Here is a 16,556-nt window from a genome sequence, read left to right on the forward strand (position 1 = left end):
TGGAAAAGTTCAACAGTAATTATGATAATTGAAGTTTCAGTTTTTCACAATTTATAACAGTGTTTCTTACTCAATTATTGATTTTTCTGTTTGTTAATTTTTAAAATTTTTAAAAAAATCCGGAAAAAATGGATTCCGTTTGATTCTTCACCTGTGCTCTTTTTGGTTGGTTACCACAGGACCCATCACGAAGCCTTGCAAATTCGCAATCCTCTACACGAGACTCCACGTGGTACCCTGAGCCCACCTCATTCGTCGTCTTTCATTCTCTCGTATATCCTATCATCCAAATCAAGGGCCAACCGCGTTTGGCCACAGTCAATCAAGTCCACCACGTGTCCAACCTTGAAACCATTTCAATCCCACACTCTATAAATCTAACCCAACCAATGCTACCACTCCAAAGCGAGAAAAAGTCCCACACCGAGAAAAACGATAACAACTCATGTCAAGTGTGTAGCGCCGCCGTAACCCTACCTTCTTTTCAATTTTTTTTTTTCAGATTTTGCTCTTCCGGGCCCTTGAATTACAGTTATACCCTTCTGGTTATGAGAGTTTCCAACCGGCGCCACAGAGCCACCGAGCCGAAGCTCTTCTTCACTACTCGGCTTCCCTCGTCACAGATATTGCCGGTACCGCCGATTGAAATAGAGAGCCGCCGAGCCAGCCGAACAAACACTTCTCAAATTCCATCTTTACCCTTCTTCCCTGTAAATATTCTCTTTTTTATTTAACTGTTCGTAACCACCATGCAAAACTCGAAGAACCACCGCAACGGCCAGGCCGAGTCTCACCGCCGGTGGAAGTTAACAAACAAATCCTCTTCCTTTCACAGTCAGTCATCGTCAGCCGCCGCCATGTCCGGCACATCAATCCGGCGGCCAATGACGGTGCCGGAACTTCTGCTAGACAGAAACCGCTCCGCTCCGGCCGCGGCGGCGGAGGTTGTGCGGAGACAACCACCGAAGCTCTTGCTGAAGGTCACGATCATGGGAAGCCTTGGTCCCGTGCAGGTGGTGATGACGCCGGAATCAGCCGTCGGAGATTTAGTGGCGGCGGCGGTGAACCAGTACATTAAGGAAGGTCGCCGCCCAATTCTTCCGTCTAACGACCCTTCGCAATTCGATCTTCACTATTCTCAGTTCACCCTAGAAAGTAATCATCCTTTACCAAACAAAAAAAAATTGATCATTTCTGAATGGAAAATCGTTAGAGATTTTAATCTTCTTGTTACTGTTATTCTGTGCTCAGGTTTGGAGAGGAACGAGAAGCTGAAGGATATTGGGTCTAGAAACTTCTTTCTGTGTCCGAAGAAGCATGGTGGTGGTGGTGGTGATGGTGGCTCAACGACGCCGTTTGCTTCGTGTTCTAGAGAGGCAGACAAAACGACGAAGGGTGGTGCGTTTGGATGGCTAAGGTTCATGGATTTATCTCGCTGAAAATTACTGGTGGAGGATCCCAGTATTTTGTCACAGTTATTTCAGATATTTTTATTTTTAAATCTTTAATTATTTCTAATGCATCATCAGTGAATGGCCTATTAGTGTAAACAGAATATGTCGGCCATTTTAATATTATTAGCTTTTTTGGACCATTTTTTTTTCTTTTCCTTCGTCAGAAGCTATTCCATTCTGCAACTTGAAATGGGCACATGTGTAATAAAAGTCAGTGATGTTGATATTTTATAAATGATTCATCTCAGATGTTCCTACATGTCCTAAAAGTTAATAAATTAAAATAATATTTTAAAAATGTTTTTTTTTTCATATTAATTACATTATCATCAAGGTCATAACTTTCTGTAGTAGAAAGAAGACAACAGAAGAGGTTAAGCATCTGAATAATCAAACTAATTTTCTTATTATATATATAACTTTAATATTCATATTCATATTAAATGTAATTAATAATAACTATATATGTTTAAAATAAAACTTTCTAGACCTAGTAAGTTCAATTCAAATTTTATAAAACGGTCATAATGACTAATAAAAAAATAAGGCAATATTTTTGAAATAAATGGAAAGTTAGTATAAAACTTAAAAATTATGAGACCTTGGTGTAGTTCAAAAAAGTTGAAGAAATATTTGTTTAATTTATTCTTAAGTAAATGAATAAGACTTCAACTTATAAATTTTATGCATAGCATCATATGATCAAATAGAAACTCAGAGTGGATGATTAGGTGAGTTTGAACAACTTTAAATCGATACTTTTTTTTTGTATGTATTATATGTTATTCTAATTCTTTACTTAACCTTTTTCTTTCCAATGTTATATCCTAATTTTCTATTCTATTTCCGAAAAAATAAGGACAAAATAGATAAAAAGGAAGAAAAGGGGAAACTCCAATCAAACCAAAAAACAAAAAGTAGTTTTTCTTTAAAAGAAAAAAAAAACTAATGAAAGCCCAGCTCAAATTCAATAGTCTAATAAAGGGTATATACTTCCCGCACCCTCCAAGTTCTACCTGCACCTTAGCAACACTTGGAATTCAAATTTTATTCTTCTGATTTTTGTTTGAAATAATATTTTCTGTCGTGTTTGTGTTTAGGAGAGAAAAAAAAAATCGTATGCACGGATATTAAATAAAATTCATTAAGGATATTAAGTAGATATTTCAACCGGATATTTATGAGTAATGAAATTAAAAGAATAATTCTTTATAGTGTATTCTTGCTTAAACCAAATATTAAAAAAATGCCTTTTCTCAATTCCTAATACTCCTCCACAAAAGAAAGAACACAAATTCAATGAAATTTTTTTTTACCATCTTTATAGGTGGGTATGAATTGAATTTTTAAAGATCTAATTTAGGTTCAACTTAGATTCAAATATTTATATCAAACTTATAATCTAAATTTAATACTAAATTCATTTATAACGAAACTTAAATTTTTTATAAATCTAATTTTAATTTGAAATATATATATATTTTAAAAATAAAATAACTAATTCATCTAATACATAAATATAAAAAAAGCTAAGTAATATATAAAATAATAAAAATAACCAAACTATAATTTAATAACATTAAAATTAAAAATAATATATTATATAAATTCTTATCATTAAAGATAGCAAATCTTCCAAACAATAAATACTATACGTTGTGACTCAAACAACTCTTGTTATCCAGAAAAAAAAAATGCTTCCTGATTTACACAATTATTATTATTTCACAAAATTTAGATTCTCTTATGAATTTCTTTGTGTTATTGTATTTCCATAATATACTAATTATCACTAATTTTGATGTTTTAAAATATATTAATAAGATATTTAAAATATTAATATAATATATTTTTAATGTTTAACTGAGGACAACATCAAAGAACTAATAGAGAATCTGAACTCCATTCTACGTGTAAATCCTATATTATCTCATGGTGTATGTATTTAATCTGTACTTTTATCCTAATTTCAATTATTAATAATCGGTTTCTAAAGGTTCTATTTATGTATTTAACAGTTAATTCATATAGTTTAAATAAAGCTGGCGGGGTCTATATGCATTCTGTTATTTGTTAATATTTCTTTTTCATCTTGTTATAAAAATCTCATAATAACTTTATGGAAGAGTTATATTTTCTTCATATATAAGGAGATGATTATTCTCCTTCTAGTCTTTCCCATTGTGATTGATGAGATAGAGCTAACTTTTACTTCTACCTTATTTAAAAAAACATGCAAGTCCTTTTTCATCTTATATTTAATGGATTATATGATTGATACTTCATTTTTTACTTATCTCTCTTTCCTGTACTCTCCCAATCTTCTAACATGCTCTGTATTCATGCTTAATGGATATAAGATAATATTTTTCCCTCCCACGTTGTTTGATATGACTAGAGAAGTAAATTTGTTTTGAAAAAGTCAAACTCTCTACCATGTTATCTGAATTGTAGTTCTGGTAAGAAATACTTGTTAGTTAGTTTCAAAAGATTAAAGATGAAGTACTCTTATATCATAAATAACTACTCCAAATTATATTTAATTAATGATTATTTCTTTTTAACCAGAACTTCTACAATATTAACGTATGTAAGAGTTTTTTTTTTTTAATTCAAATGACAAATCTTCTCATTAGATGTGATTTTAAGTTAATTTTAATTTATGTTTTCTTCTTTGAAATAATTCATACTAATGTGATAATATTATAATTTTTTAGTTTTCTTCTTATCTTCATACATATTAGCTAACATGGGACAGAGGGTTGACGGTGGCGACAAAGGTTCTGGTGTGAGAAGAGTTGAAAGAAGGGTTTTATTATGTTCACCCCTAAAATCAATTTTTAATATTTTTTTTATCATAAATTTATTTTGTTTTGTTTAATATTTTTAATTAATATCCAACCAAATTGGATATCAAGAGTATAATAAATTACAAAAAACTCTATTCATTAAAATTTGAATAAAAAGTATAACTAAAACTTAAAATTATGATTAATTATGAAATAAATATTCTATAAAATTAGAAATCATATTAAATTATGCAATAACATAATATTACATCATTTATTTTTAATATAAAAAATCAAATATCAAATATGATGTATGTTTAGTTCAAAAAATTATGCAAATTTAGAAATATAAAATATAGAATAGTTAAATAATATAAATTAATATAATATCACTGCATAATCATCTCTTTAGTAAAGTCTTAGGTTTTATAGTCAAATATTTAACCTGATATAATAGAATAATATAACAAATTTAGCCTATTGAAAAACGATAAACTATATGAAAAAATTCTAGCATATCTAAATTTCTACTTCTAAATTATATTCCCTAAAGTTTTATTTGACATGTATTATTTTTAAGTGAACTTTGTTAACATATATTGTTATATCTAACGTATTTCTTTCAAATATATATTTTTAAAATCTATTTTTGATAAATGTGTCAAAAATGTAATAAAAAATTAATTAACAAAATATAAAAGAAAAACAATTAAAAAACTCTATCCCATAAGGACTAAAACAAATTTTGATAACAAAATACTTGATAAGAGAAATAGGATGTATGTTTAAAAGTAGGGGTGACAAATGGGTCAGCTCGGCCCGTTTTGGCCCGGCTCGTATGTGACTCATCAAAAAACGGGCTGGGCCGGGTTGGCCCGTCAAACAGAAATGAGTCAATAATCACAACCCGTCCCGTATAGGACGGGCTAACGGGTCGGGCTGGGTTGGCCCGTCTAATTTTTTTATTATTATTATTTTTTGTTTTTTAATTAGTTTTCAAATTTTTTAATTTGTTTTATTTTTTAAATTTGTTTATATATACATATAAATTATTATTAAAGTCATATTTAATCAAATAAAATATTATTTTAACTTTTAATTGATTAGTTAATGTTTTTAGTTAGATAAGTTAAAATAATTATTAAATTTACATATTAAATTATTCAATTATAACTAATAATTCAAACTTAATTTGTAGGTGTTAATGATTTAAATTACAATACTATTATATATTTATACATTTAAAATATATAATCTAAAAACTTAATCTTTTTAATTATTTTTATTTTATTTTTTTAAAACGGGCCAACGGGTCAGGATGGGCTGGCCCGTACTTTGGCCCGTCAAATTGACGGGCTGGACGGGACGGGCCAGAACGGGCTGACAGGTTGAAATCTTCAACCCAGCCCGTTCCTTTTAGCACGGGCTGACGGGCTGGCCCGTTGGGCCCAACCCGTTTTGCCACTCCTATTTAAAAAAGCGCATTGATTTTTAAATTGGTTTCTCATAAATATTTAATGACATGAAATAACATTTTTCACAAAAAAGTGAATGATTTTTAAATTGGTTTCTCATAAATATTTAATGACATAAAATAACATTTGACACAAAAAGTCAATGATTCAACAATTAACCATAAGCCCAACCCAACATATTTTTGTCATTTTTGTTTCATTCCTTTTTTTTCTTATTTTTCTTAAGTCCATGAGAAATCATAGCATAGATCAAACTATTGAATCATAAAAATTGAAGTGCTATCATATATCTTTGTATCAACTAAGTTAGTGAGTTGGAGATAAGCGAACTTGAACCATTAACATATGCCACAGGTAAACCATCGTGTCTCAAGTCTCAATTTATTCTACCATCTTTGGAACTGAACAAAAGAAGGAGAGAGATTCTCGAACCGAACTAGGAAACAAATCCAATGACTTAAAAAAATTGAATGAGGAACTATATGAAGTGAAAATCTCATATACGGTTATGTAGTAGCTTCCGCCTTGATAGAATGGTACTTTGACCAATTGAACTACAATCCCAAGAAAAGTGGCGTACTGTATAAATATTTTTACGAACTGTTTTTGTCAAGCTTTTTTTTTTTCTATTTCAAATTTGAACCTTGTTTTTGTGAATAAAAAAAAATAAAATATATATATATATATATATATATATATGTATATATATATATATATATATATACACACACACATGTATATCGATATTTAATTTTCAAGTTGAATATTCATTTATGAATACAAAACATAAAAGGCAAAAGTGAGATCGAGACCCGAATCGGTGAGATTCAATGCGGGTGGGTGCTAACCTATAAAAAGGGAATAGAGAACAACAACAACTATGTGCATTCATATGATAATCAAAAGTAGCCTAATTGACAATTTTTTTGACTCCGTAGGAAGCGAGAGAAGTAATATAAAAGGAATCCATGCCAAGCATTCTTCATTCTCCGATTAGTAATGCCAATTATGAGTCCTTGTTTTCTCCTATACAGATTCTACACGTTGCTCGATCGGTACCCTAAGGCTAGTTCCCATGCCAAATGAGTAGGGGTACGAAATGTATCAACAAAATTTTCAATATGAAAGGTTTAAGAACTCGTATTAATAAGTGTTAAAACAAATATTTAAATATTAATAATTTCAAATAAAATAAAAGATTAAAAATACGTTAAGATTTTTCGTTTTTTCCTAAAATTACATTTATATTCTCTATTTTGCATTACTACATGTATCCCTCGAATGGTGTATGAATAATATAAATAGGGGTGCAAAATAAAAAAATATCAGATAATATTTTTAAATTTTAAAAAAAATATGAGATCTCGGTGTAATTCAAAAAAGCCGAAGAAATATATGTTTAACTTACTCCTAAGTAAATTAATAAGACCTAAACTTGTAAATTTATGCATAGCATCATACATAAAATTGAAACGTGTAAATATTGAGTGTGAATGATTAGGTTAGTTTGAACAACTTTCCTATCCTGTATTCTGCACCCCTCAGAGTTTTACCTGCACCCTAACATGATATCAAATTCATGTTTTGTCCTTCTCATTTTTATTTAAAACAGTATTTTCCATGAAAGACATTGTGTTGTGCTGGATGCTATTAAAAACTACGGGGGTGCAAGAAGTAATAGCTCTAATAAAATTGTTGAAAACTCAACCCAAACTAAATGAATCAAAACAACATGGCTACTTCTTCCTTCACCCCACCCCACAATTACTAATACACTGATATACCTTCTCTCATTGCACCACATAATCGCTCCTGTCACCATTACCGTCGTTATTTCCACATCACACTTACTACAGAGTAAAAAAAACGAAGACAATAAAAAAAAAACTCATTTTGAAAAACTCTATCTAAAAAATAATTCATGTATTTTAAAAAATTTATTTCAGAGGATATTATATACGTTAAACAAAATCCTATTTTAAAAAAAATTATTCAAAAATACATTTCATGTGTTTCAAAAATCTTTTTTCAGAAATATCATCCCGAAAATCTTATTCTAAAAATATCAGAAAATTGTTCTATAAATTTTTTCAAAATACATAATTTGTAGGTTAATTTAAGAAAAGGTGAAACAATCATTTTAATAGTGCGTGAAGAAGGTGTGGGAGTGCAGGTAGTGTAATATTATCGAAAGCCCACACTATTTACGGTGTCAATTGTGCTTAAACCGAGTCCTAAAAGTTTGACCTAATCCTAATACTTACTTGAATTTATAAAAAAAATAATTCTGTTTTCTATTTTTAAAAACTTTTAGATAATTTTTTCTAAACATATATTTCAAACTTTCACTAAATTTATTAAATCTTATATTAGGATTCACAGGTCAAATTCCTTTTTGATAACAAATGATTGAAATTAACTTTTTCATAAAGTAAAATTAATTTATGAATACAAAAAACTCTTTTTATTTAAACTTTATAGTCCTTGTGTTAATTTAAGAATGTCAAATTTTATTTCATAATTAACAAAAGAAAACTAGGTATTAATTTTAAATAATCGTAACTACCTGAATTTTAAAACAGCAACAATTACCTTAATCAAAACACCGAAGGATATAATAAAAAATACATACATAAAAACATATAAACAATTATCGTTATTAAAGTAAAAGTATGCTCACTGCAATTAATTTAATAATTGCAGCTGTGTATTTTTATTAATTAGAAAAGTTTGCAAAAAATATTTTAATAGAAGAAAATTCCTTTTACATGACAATAATATTTTATAATAATAATAATAATAATAAAATATTAATAATAATATTGATTAACTAAGTTAATTTATGATTGCGCTTTAAAACAAAGATCATGCTAAATATAAAAAAGAATAAACAAAATATTTCAGACAAAACAAAACCAAAGCTAAATTAATATATTAAATAAAATAATAATAATAAATATATATCAAGCAGAGTAAAACTAATAAGACATTTTTTGCCAAAGAAAAAAGGAAAAAAAAAGGAAGAAAAAAGAGGCGCGGAGAACTTCAAAAACCCTAACGAAGTGCATCGAGTACTATAAATCCATTTCTTAAACCCCTTAGCCCTATTTCTTTCTCATTTCAATTTCTGTTCCTCTGTTTTCCCTTGCTTTTTTTCTCTGCACACGCCGTTTCTGCAAATGGACTCACCAATGGAGTTTTGGGGTAACTTTTTCTCTTCTGTTTTTTGCTTCATCTTTTTCTGTCATTTCTTGCAATGCCCTCTGATCAATTATTCTTCATTTCGTTAAAACTGTCCGATTAAAGTTTCATGTGTAATGTTTATACATGTTTTTGTGGAATCCGTGAATGATTGTGGCGATGTGATGTTAATGTTATGTCTTGGTTTGAAATTTAGGTGTTGAGGTTAAGGTTGGGCAAACGGTGAAGGTTGATCCCATGGATCCAGTGAGTGCGTACATACACATCTCTCAGGTTGCCCTTGGAGAGGCGAAAAAGGAGAAGGCAAATGAACCTGTGGTTGTGTACGTGAAAGTTGGTGACCAGAAAATTGTTTTGGGAACCCTTAAAAGGGATGATATCCCTCACCTCTCGTTGGATTTGGTTCTCGACTCTGATTCTGAGCTATCGCACTCTTCGAAAACTGCTAGCGTATTTTTTTGTGGATACAAAGTTCTAACGTATCCTTCCTCCATATTGCACTCTCTCGATTCATTACTATATATTCTTATATTTTAAAGAAAGTAACGCATGATATTCTAAATGTTTTATTTGAAGGTGCATGATATTCTAAATGTTTTATGTGAATGTTTTAAGAGGGTTAGTGGTCACTACTTGTCTCTAAACGAGTTTTTTTTTTTACTTACTGTCGTTTGTTATTGCAATTGGGGCTGCAATAAAAGGGTTAGTGGTCACTACTTGTCTGTAAACGTGAGTTTTTTTTTTTTTTTTACTTACTGTGGTGTGTGATTGAATTGTGGCTGCAATTAAAAGGGTTAGTGGTCACTACTCGTCTGTAAACGAGTTTTTTTTTTTTTTTTACTGTGTTTTGTAATTGCAATTGTGGCTTCAATGGATCTAGTTTAATTTCAATTTTATGCAACATCAATGATTGTTAAGAAATGTTGCCCGCAAAGATAATTTATACCTCGTTCTGGACCTATTTTGTTGATGTTTATGGTTTGTTTAAATTCCACCATACTGTGATGGCTGTATGGCCGTGGCATTGAGATAAGGAATTTTTTAACTAAAATAAAATTTATTCACATATCTGCTTCATCTTTCACGTTTCCTTAACTTTGCTGTGGCATTAGTGACGAGGGTAACATTTCTGACTTTTCTGGTGAGGATCAACGGTTTCTCTGTAACCTGGTATTACTGTTCTTTTATATAATTGGTTTGCTTAAGCATGGTTTTATTTTGTGTAATTTGAACAGATAGTGACGAAGAGGAGGAGGATCTTCCCTTGAAAGGTCAAGATAATGGTAAATTCTTCTTATGTATGGAAAATATGCTGTTTAATAGTGTGTATTAGTATGTAGATAACTAATAGTTATATTCTTTTAGGGAAACCCGTAACAAAAGTTGAAGGTGCAAAGGTTACCAAGCCCTCTAAACCTGCTCCCGTGAAAGGTGCATCGGTGAAACAAGCAAAGACGGTTGATCCAAAGAAAGACGAGGAGGATGATTCTGATTCTGACGAATCTGATGATGAGCTTGCTGGTATTGATGAATCTGAATCTTCTGACGAGGTATGTTGGTTACCTATGCTTTCGATTAAAGTTTTATGTAATCTATTTTTATTTGAGATATCAAGATGCATCTTTTTGAAATCTAAATGTACAGTTTTGAAATCTAAATATACAGCATAAGGTCATCTTTATGTAAATAATGTCTTGATTTTTCATACATGTGATAATTTTGCATCATTGAAAATTGAAGATGGATGATGATAGCGAGAGTGATGAGGAGAGTGAAAGTGATGAAGAGACCCCTGTGAAGAAAGTAAGATATCTATTTCTGCTGTCTTTAATCATAATGTCCATCATTATAATGAAAGATTTTCTAAGTAACTTCCCCTTATTCTTATGTGTCTTTCTTTTGAAGGTGAATCAGGGCAAGAAGAGACAAAATGAGTCTGCCTCAAAAACTCCCGTCTCTTCCAAGAAAGCTAAAACTGCTACTCCTGAGAAGACTGGTATCATATTTACGTTTTTGTTTTTCGTATTTGTTTACGTACAACAGTGCATCTTGCATTAGTGTTATTGGTGAATGCATTTGAATTCAAGTTGTATTAGGCATATAGCAAAGTATTCAAGTTACAAATGCTTATAGTAATTGGTTATTATTAATACATTCTTCATATTTAACTTGTTTTACTGACGGGTAACTTTCTGATATTAAAAAAAATGGTTGTAGATGGTAAGAAAAATGTACACGTAGCAACTCCCTATCCTACGAAGAAAGGTGGAAAGACTCCCAAAAACCCTACAAAAGGGCAGTCTCCTATTTCTGCTGGACAACTATCTTGCGGGACTTGTAAAAAGTACGTATTTTAAACAATAGTACGAAACGTTGAAGAATAGCTTTACGAGTTCATATATTGTGACTTATGCTTGATTATTTTATGGTTTTGTAGGAATTTTGCCAACGAAGATGGGTTGCAACAACATAAGAAGGCCAAGCATGGTGGTCAGTGATATTGCTTTCTAGCGTATTAATGTAGTAAACGTTCGAATTTTTATCAGAGCTTTGAACCGTTCTTTACGATGAACACAACGTGTTGAAAATTTCTTTTTGATATCTAAGAGTATACTCTGTTATTGTTGGGTGCTATTCTCTCAAGTGTTACAATCTCCCTTTATCTTAGAATGAATTTATTTAGATGGTAAGATTCTCATGCAATGGTAATTTAATTGCAAAGAAGGCGTTTTTTGTTGTCATGCGATAGCATTTCTAATTTCAGCCTATAAAACATAGGAATTTTGTTTGCATCTTTCGTCTAAGTTAATATTCAAAAGTAGCAATCATGTTAGTCTGTATTTTATTGGTTCTATATTTTTGTAATATCTGAGGTATTATTATTTATTAAAAGAAGATAATATCAACTAATGATTATTTTTTTTTCAGATCTCATTATTTGTTTTAATTGTTTCTTTGTTAAAATAAAATTACAAAATAAAGTTTTAAAATTAACTCCATTGGTTTTGTTATGTATCAATAGTTGGGTGTTAACCTTTTGCCTTACTCAATTGCATTTGTACGTTATTTTAATCGGCTGTGAAATAAGTTTAGTCTTTCCGATGGTTTTTGGATTTTTATTTGACCTGGAATTCGATCAAAATTTTTGACAGAAAGAGATGTGTTCTTTCGATAGAACACGCACTCAATGTTAACGGCAAATAATGGTAAAATAAATGTGCGTTGAAGGAATGATTGCATGTGAATGAGTTGGACTTTCTTTTATTGTAATAACTGGATTAATATAAAAATATTATAATTTGTTTATGATTCGTTAAAAAATGTGATTTTTCTTTAATTTATTTGATAGAAACTATCCGATCCCTTTATACATTTATTTTTATATTATAGATAGATATCAAATTCTTTTCAAAAATCCTTTTAGAAGGTAAAACAACTTCTGTTAAAATTTTTATCTTCATCGATCCCCATAAGCACTAACAAAAAAAAAAAATAATGGATTACAGGAAATGATAAATAATACAGCTCGAAAATTGAATATATGGTTACCAATTTAAGTGACAGAGAACGTTAATTTGTATATACATAAAAGGTTTATAATATTAAAAAGGTATTAGTTGTATTATTTGCTTATTTTGTTCAATTTACCACTCCCAAAACAATGTTTAATCTAATCTCTAAGTTTTTAAGTTGTGATAATTATATTTTTAAAATATAATAGTACAATATTTGAAATTTTTATTTCGAAAACTTCTCTAAAAATGCATTTCATGCATCTGAGTCTTATTTTAGAAATCTCATTCCAAAAATTTATTCAAAAAATTTGAAAAAAACTGTTCCAAAATTTTTCCAAAACGTATTTATTTGTAGATTATTTTTACAAAAGCCGAATCAATCATTAGAAGTTTGGGGAGTGCGGGAAGTAAAATCTGAACAATATAATGAAAGCACACCTAAAATTGCAAAGTATAATGTTTTAGGAAGCCCAGACTATTTATGGTGTCATTTGTGCTTAAACCTTTTCCTAAAAACCTGCCTATTCCTAATTTTTAATACGCCATAAAAGAAAAAACTCAAGCCCAACAATGAGAGTTTTTTACTATCGTGGAAGATCTTTAATCTTGATAGTTCTTTATTGTTATTTTTACACAAGAAAATACGTGAACTTTCATATTTAAGTTATCCAAAACTATATTTGTACTTACCAATTCAACAAATAAATTTAGTAACAGTACAATAAAGTTCATTTAACATTTTTGGGCTCAAAATGGTTACATAATATTATGAGATTCCACAAATATTCATATATTCACGGTATATATTACCAAATATCGATAATTTAATTACGGTAAGATATTTCTTAACTCAATATATCTACAGAATATATGGTATATCAGACAAGAGAGGTGGAGGTGGCGGACGAGACGGCGGAAAAGGTGGTAGTGGCGGCAGAGGCGGCAATGTTGGTAACTATGACGGTAATGACAGCGATGACAGTGAAGACGATGATAACGATAATAACGACGATGAAAATAAAGACAACAATGACGGTGATGACGGTGAAAATGGTGAAGACAACAACGACAATAATAACGATGAATTCAACTAGTAATTTTAATATAATGAATTATTATTTATTAAAAGCAGGTAAAATAAACAAGCCATTCTATTTTTTATTTCAAATCTTATCATTTCTTTTAATTGTTTTTGTTAATTTGAAATTACAGATAATTTTTTAAAATTAGTTTCACTAGTTTTGTCATGTTTTGATAGTTCGGAGTTTAATTTTTTGCCTTCCTCAACTGCATTTGTACGCTGATTTTCCACCGGCATGTGAAATAAGTTTATTCAATCAGAACCTTTTTCCAGAGATTTATTTGAATTTGAACTGAAATTCGATCAAAATTTAGTAAATTGTGGACAAAATCCGTTCAATTATAGGAAAAAAAGAGATGTGTTAATTATTTACACAATAAGATTGAATATACCAAAAAATAATCATACAATGACATCTAATTATATATTTATATTAATAATTAATATATATATATATATATAATACTATATGCATCTTATATCCATACTATTTAGTACATATTATGTTTTCTAAACTAGGAGAGGAATGAGTGTTATTTATTTACAGTTTCCCCCTCATATACTGACTTTCAAACAGGTGGAGGAAAAATGTTATGGATAGGGTTCACTTGGGGGTAAATAGAAAGTAATTCTGATTTGTCCTTCGATGACAATGAGCGCGTTTGGAGCAGAGGGGAAGTTAATAGTAGAGTTTCATGTTCCCTGAAATGTCACATAATTCCTCACTGCATTGGTTTGCCATTCATTCCTGGGAAAAACAGTCACAATGTTGGCGAAGAGGGAATTAGGTATGTAGGGAGCAATCATCTATGATAAGGTTATAAAATTTTGTTTTTCATACACAATCATAAAATAGGGAAGTGAGACAGATATCACACAAAACAAATACAACATATCATAATAATATAAAATAAAATAAAAATTCTCCCAAATCCATAAAACTGGATTTTATCATGTTTTATAAAGATATTGATTAATTTTGTATTGACTAGTCAGGATAAATGAACTCATAGCCAACCAAGTAACTCAAGAACATCTCATCTTAAGTAATAATAACTCGTTTGAATTCCCAAGGTCATACCTCGAACTACAATAATCAGATCTTTATTTATCATAAATTTTATTTCAATATTAAACTATATAATTATATAAATAAATAAATATGATCAATGCATAATTAAAATAAATATAAATAAATAAAAAGAATCCATTCGTAATTGGAGATAAATATAAATAAGTAAATGAGAGTAAATATAAATTGAATAAATATGACCAGTGCACAAAGATGAATATAAATAAATAAATAGGAACAAAAACTAAATATAGATTAGAATGAGTTTAGGACACCTCACTTAAGGTAAATATATAGATAAAAATAATTATGAACAATCAAAAAATAATCAAACTAAAAAGATAAAATGATAGATGTCTCTTTCCCTTACCTTAGTTGTTGTGAAAATTTATACCAAGACTGTATTGAGACTTTAATTATATATTTTCTTCTTTTTCTTTTCTTGGTTGCCTATTTCTTATATTAGATGAACTTTGTAAATAATTTCAAAGCACTAAACTATCTTTGTTTTTGATTTTTTTTCTACCTCCCACTCCGTTCCCTCACCCTTCACCTGTTTATATTTGTCAAGTAAAGATTAGTGCTAGTTTTATTTGAACCAAATTCTTTCCAACACTATGCCAATTAAATTACTAACTAAATATTCATTCCTGACATCTTATCTTCAGACGTGCATTTATTGTTATTCTTTCGATGTTTACATACCTTTATTACATGTGCTTGCAGACGTTATATATATATATATATATATATATATATATATATATATATATATATTAACATCTCATCATTTGTTCTAATTGTTTTTATTAATTTAAAATTACGAAGTTTTTTTTAAAAAAATTAGTTTAATGTGTTATGATGTTTTTGAATTACCGATGAAAATGTTAAATTTGGTCAACTGAAATTGAAATTTCATCTAATGAAAAGTATTAAAAGTGTGATGTAATCACAATTTTGACATCTTTAATGTATAACAAAGTAAGTGTGGTTTTCAATATTTTTCAAGTGATTTTTTCGTACTCAAATTTTATGTCAACTTTGCTAAAAAAGATACAACTAATATTCATAAATTAAAATGGGAGTGAATTGGTTTTTAAGAAAATTTAGTTCTTTTACTTTAAAAACAATTTTCAGGACATCTTTACTCAATTGATATGGTGTACTCAAGAATGTTTAACTTGGAACCTTTACAAAGTAATCGGTACTACAAGGTGATACAAGAAAAGTACAAGGCACACAAAATTTTATAGTGGCTTTGATTTTTTTTGAGGATTTCCCTAACAAACACAACTAGAGAATTTTCTCGATAGATTTACAAGATTAACGAAACACTTAGAAAATATTAACTCTAAGACATTAGAGAAGAAAAATTATTATGTAAGGCTAGACACACACTTGCACTAAACACAATAACACTCAAATTGAATACACATGTTCAATAAGATTTTACTTCATCTTGTTAAGTCAATATCTCTGTGATTAACTCCACTATTGAATGATCTTGATGAACTTCAGTTGTTTCTAACACTATGCTCCAAGAAGACTTTTTTGAATCTTTTCCATAAATAAATTGTTCAATTTCGTGAAAACAGAATTCTAAATTTAATGATCAAATACATGTTCCGACAATTTTAATCGATTCTATCATTAACCTAATTGATTAGGTCTCTAATATATTAAATTATAGCCTAATTGATTAGTTCGTCAGTTTTTCATATTCATTCTAAAATTTCGTGCCATATTGATTTGGATAAAGATAGTTTAACCCATTTTTTTTGACTTACTTTTAACTCCCTCATTCAATCACCATTAGATCATTTATTTTGATTTTTTCAAGTGATGTGATGTGATGATCTAATGGTAATTGAAGTGGTAGGTTAAAAGTAAGTCAAAAAAAGTAAGTTAAACTATTATTGTCCGATTGATTTATGGTAGACTATGCACAAGGTTAATATTCTAATAAGTT

At 29.3% G+C, this 16,556-nt stretch overlaps 2 protein-coding genes across 2 annotated transcripts; both read left to right on the plus strand.

Moving 5' to 3' along the window:
- The first annotated feature begins 381 nt into the window (after positions 1-381).
- LOC114168196 (uncharacterized protein At4g22758-like) lies at positions 382-1,713 on the plus strand. The gene is made up of 2 exons (XM_028052934.1): positions 382-1,155; positions 1,252-1,713. Exons 1-2 carry the CDS (start codon positions 750-752, stop codon positions 1,437-1,439), a joined length of 594 nt encoding a protein of 197 aa, XP_027908735.1. The 5' UTR covers positions 382-749; the 3' UTR covers positions 1,440-1,713.
- A 7,010-nt stretch (positions 1,714-8,723) lies between these two features.
- LOC114168438 (histone deacetylase HDT1-like) lies at positions 8,724-11,586 on the plus strand. The gene is made up of 9 exons (XM_028053252.1): positions 8,724-8,922; positions 9,116-9,398; positions 10,032-10,060; positions 10,155-10,202; positions 10,285-10,469; positions 10,660-10,722; positions 10,825-10,915; positions 11,137-11,263; positions 11,357-11,586. The coding sequence occupies exons 1-9, from the start codon at positions 8,898-8,900 to the stop codon at positions 11,415-11,417; spliced, it is 912 nt and encodes a 303-aa protein (XP_027909053.1). The 5' UTR covers positions 8,724-8,897; the 3' UTR covers positions 11,418-11,586.
- Positions 11,587-16,556: the final 4,970 nt, after the last annotated feature.

This window comes from Vigna unguiculata, chromosome 11 (genome assembly GCF_004118075.2).
Source record: "Vigna unguiculata cultivar IT97K-499-35 chromosome 11, ASM411807v1, whole genome shotgun sequence".
NCBI classification, from domain to species: domain Eukaryota; kingdom Viridiplantae; phylum Streptophyta; class Magnoliopsida; order Fabales; family Fabaceae; genus Vigna; species Vigna unguiculata.

What these genes read in the sequence shown, in the direction of transcription:
- LOC114168196 (XM_028052934.1), top strand. Translation starts at nt 750, where the DNA reads ATGCAAAACTCGAAGAACCACCGCAACGGCCAGGCCGAGTCTCACCGC. An exon ending in TTCTCAGTTCACCCTAGAAA is followed by an intron (nt 1,156 to 1,251) that starts GTAATCATCCTT and finishes TTCTGTGCTCAG; the next exon opens with GTTTGGAGAGGAACGAGAAG.
- LOC114168438 (XM_028053252.1), top strand. Translation starts at nt 8,898, where the DNA reads ATGGACTCACCAATGGAGTTTTGGG. An exon ending in TGTGGATACAAAGTTCTAAC is followed by an intron (nt 9,399 to 10,031) that starts GTATCCTTCCTC and finishes CTGTGGCATTAG; the next exon opens with TGACGAGGGTAACATTTCTG. An exon ending in AAGAGACCCCTGTGAAGAAA is followed by an intron (nt 10,723 to 10,824) that starts GTAAGATATCTA and finishes TTTCTTTTGAAG; the next exon opens with GTGAATCAGGGCAAGAAGAG.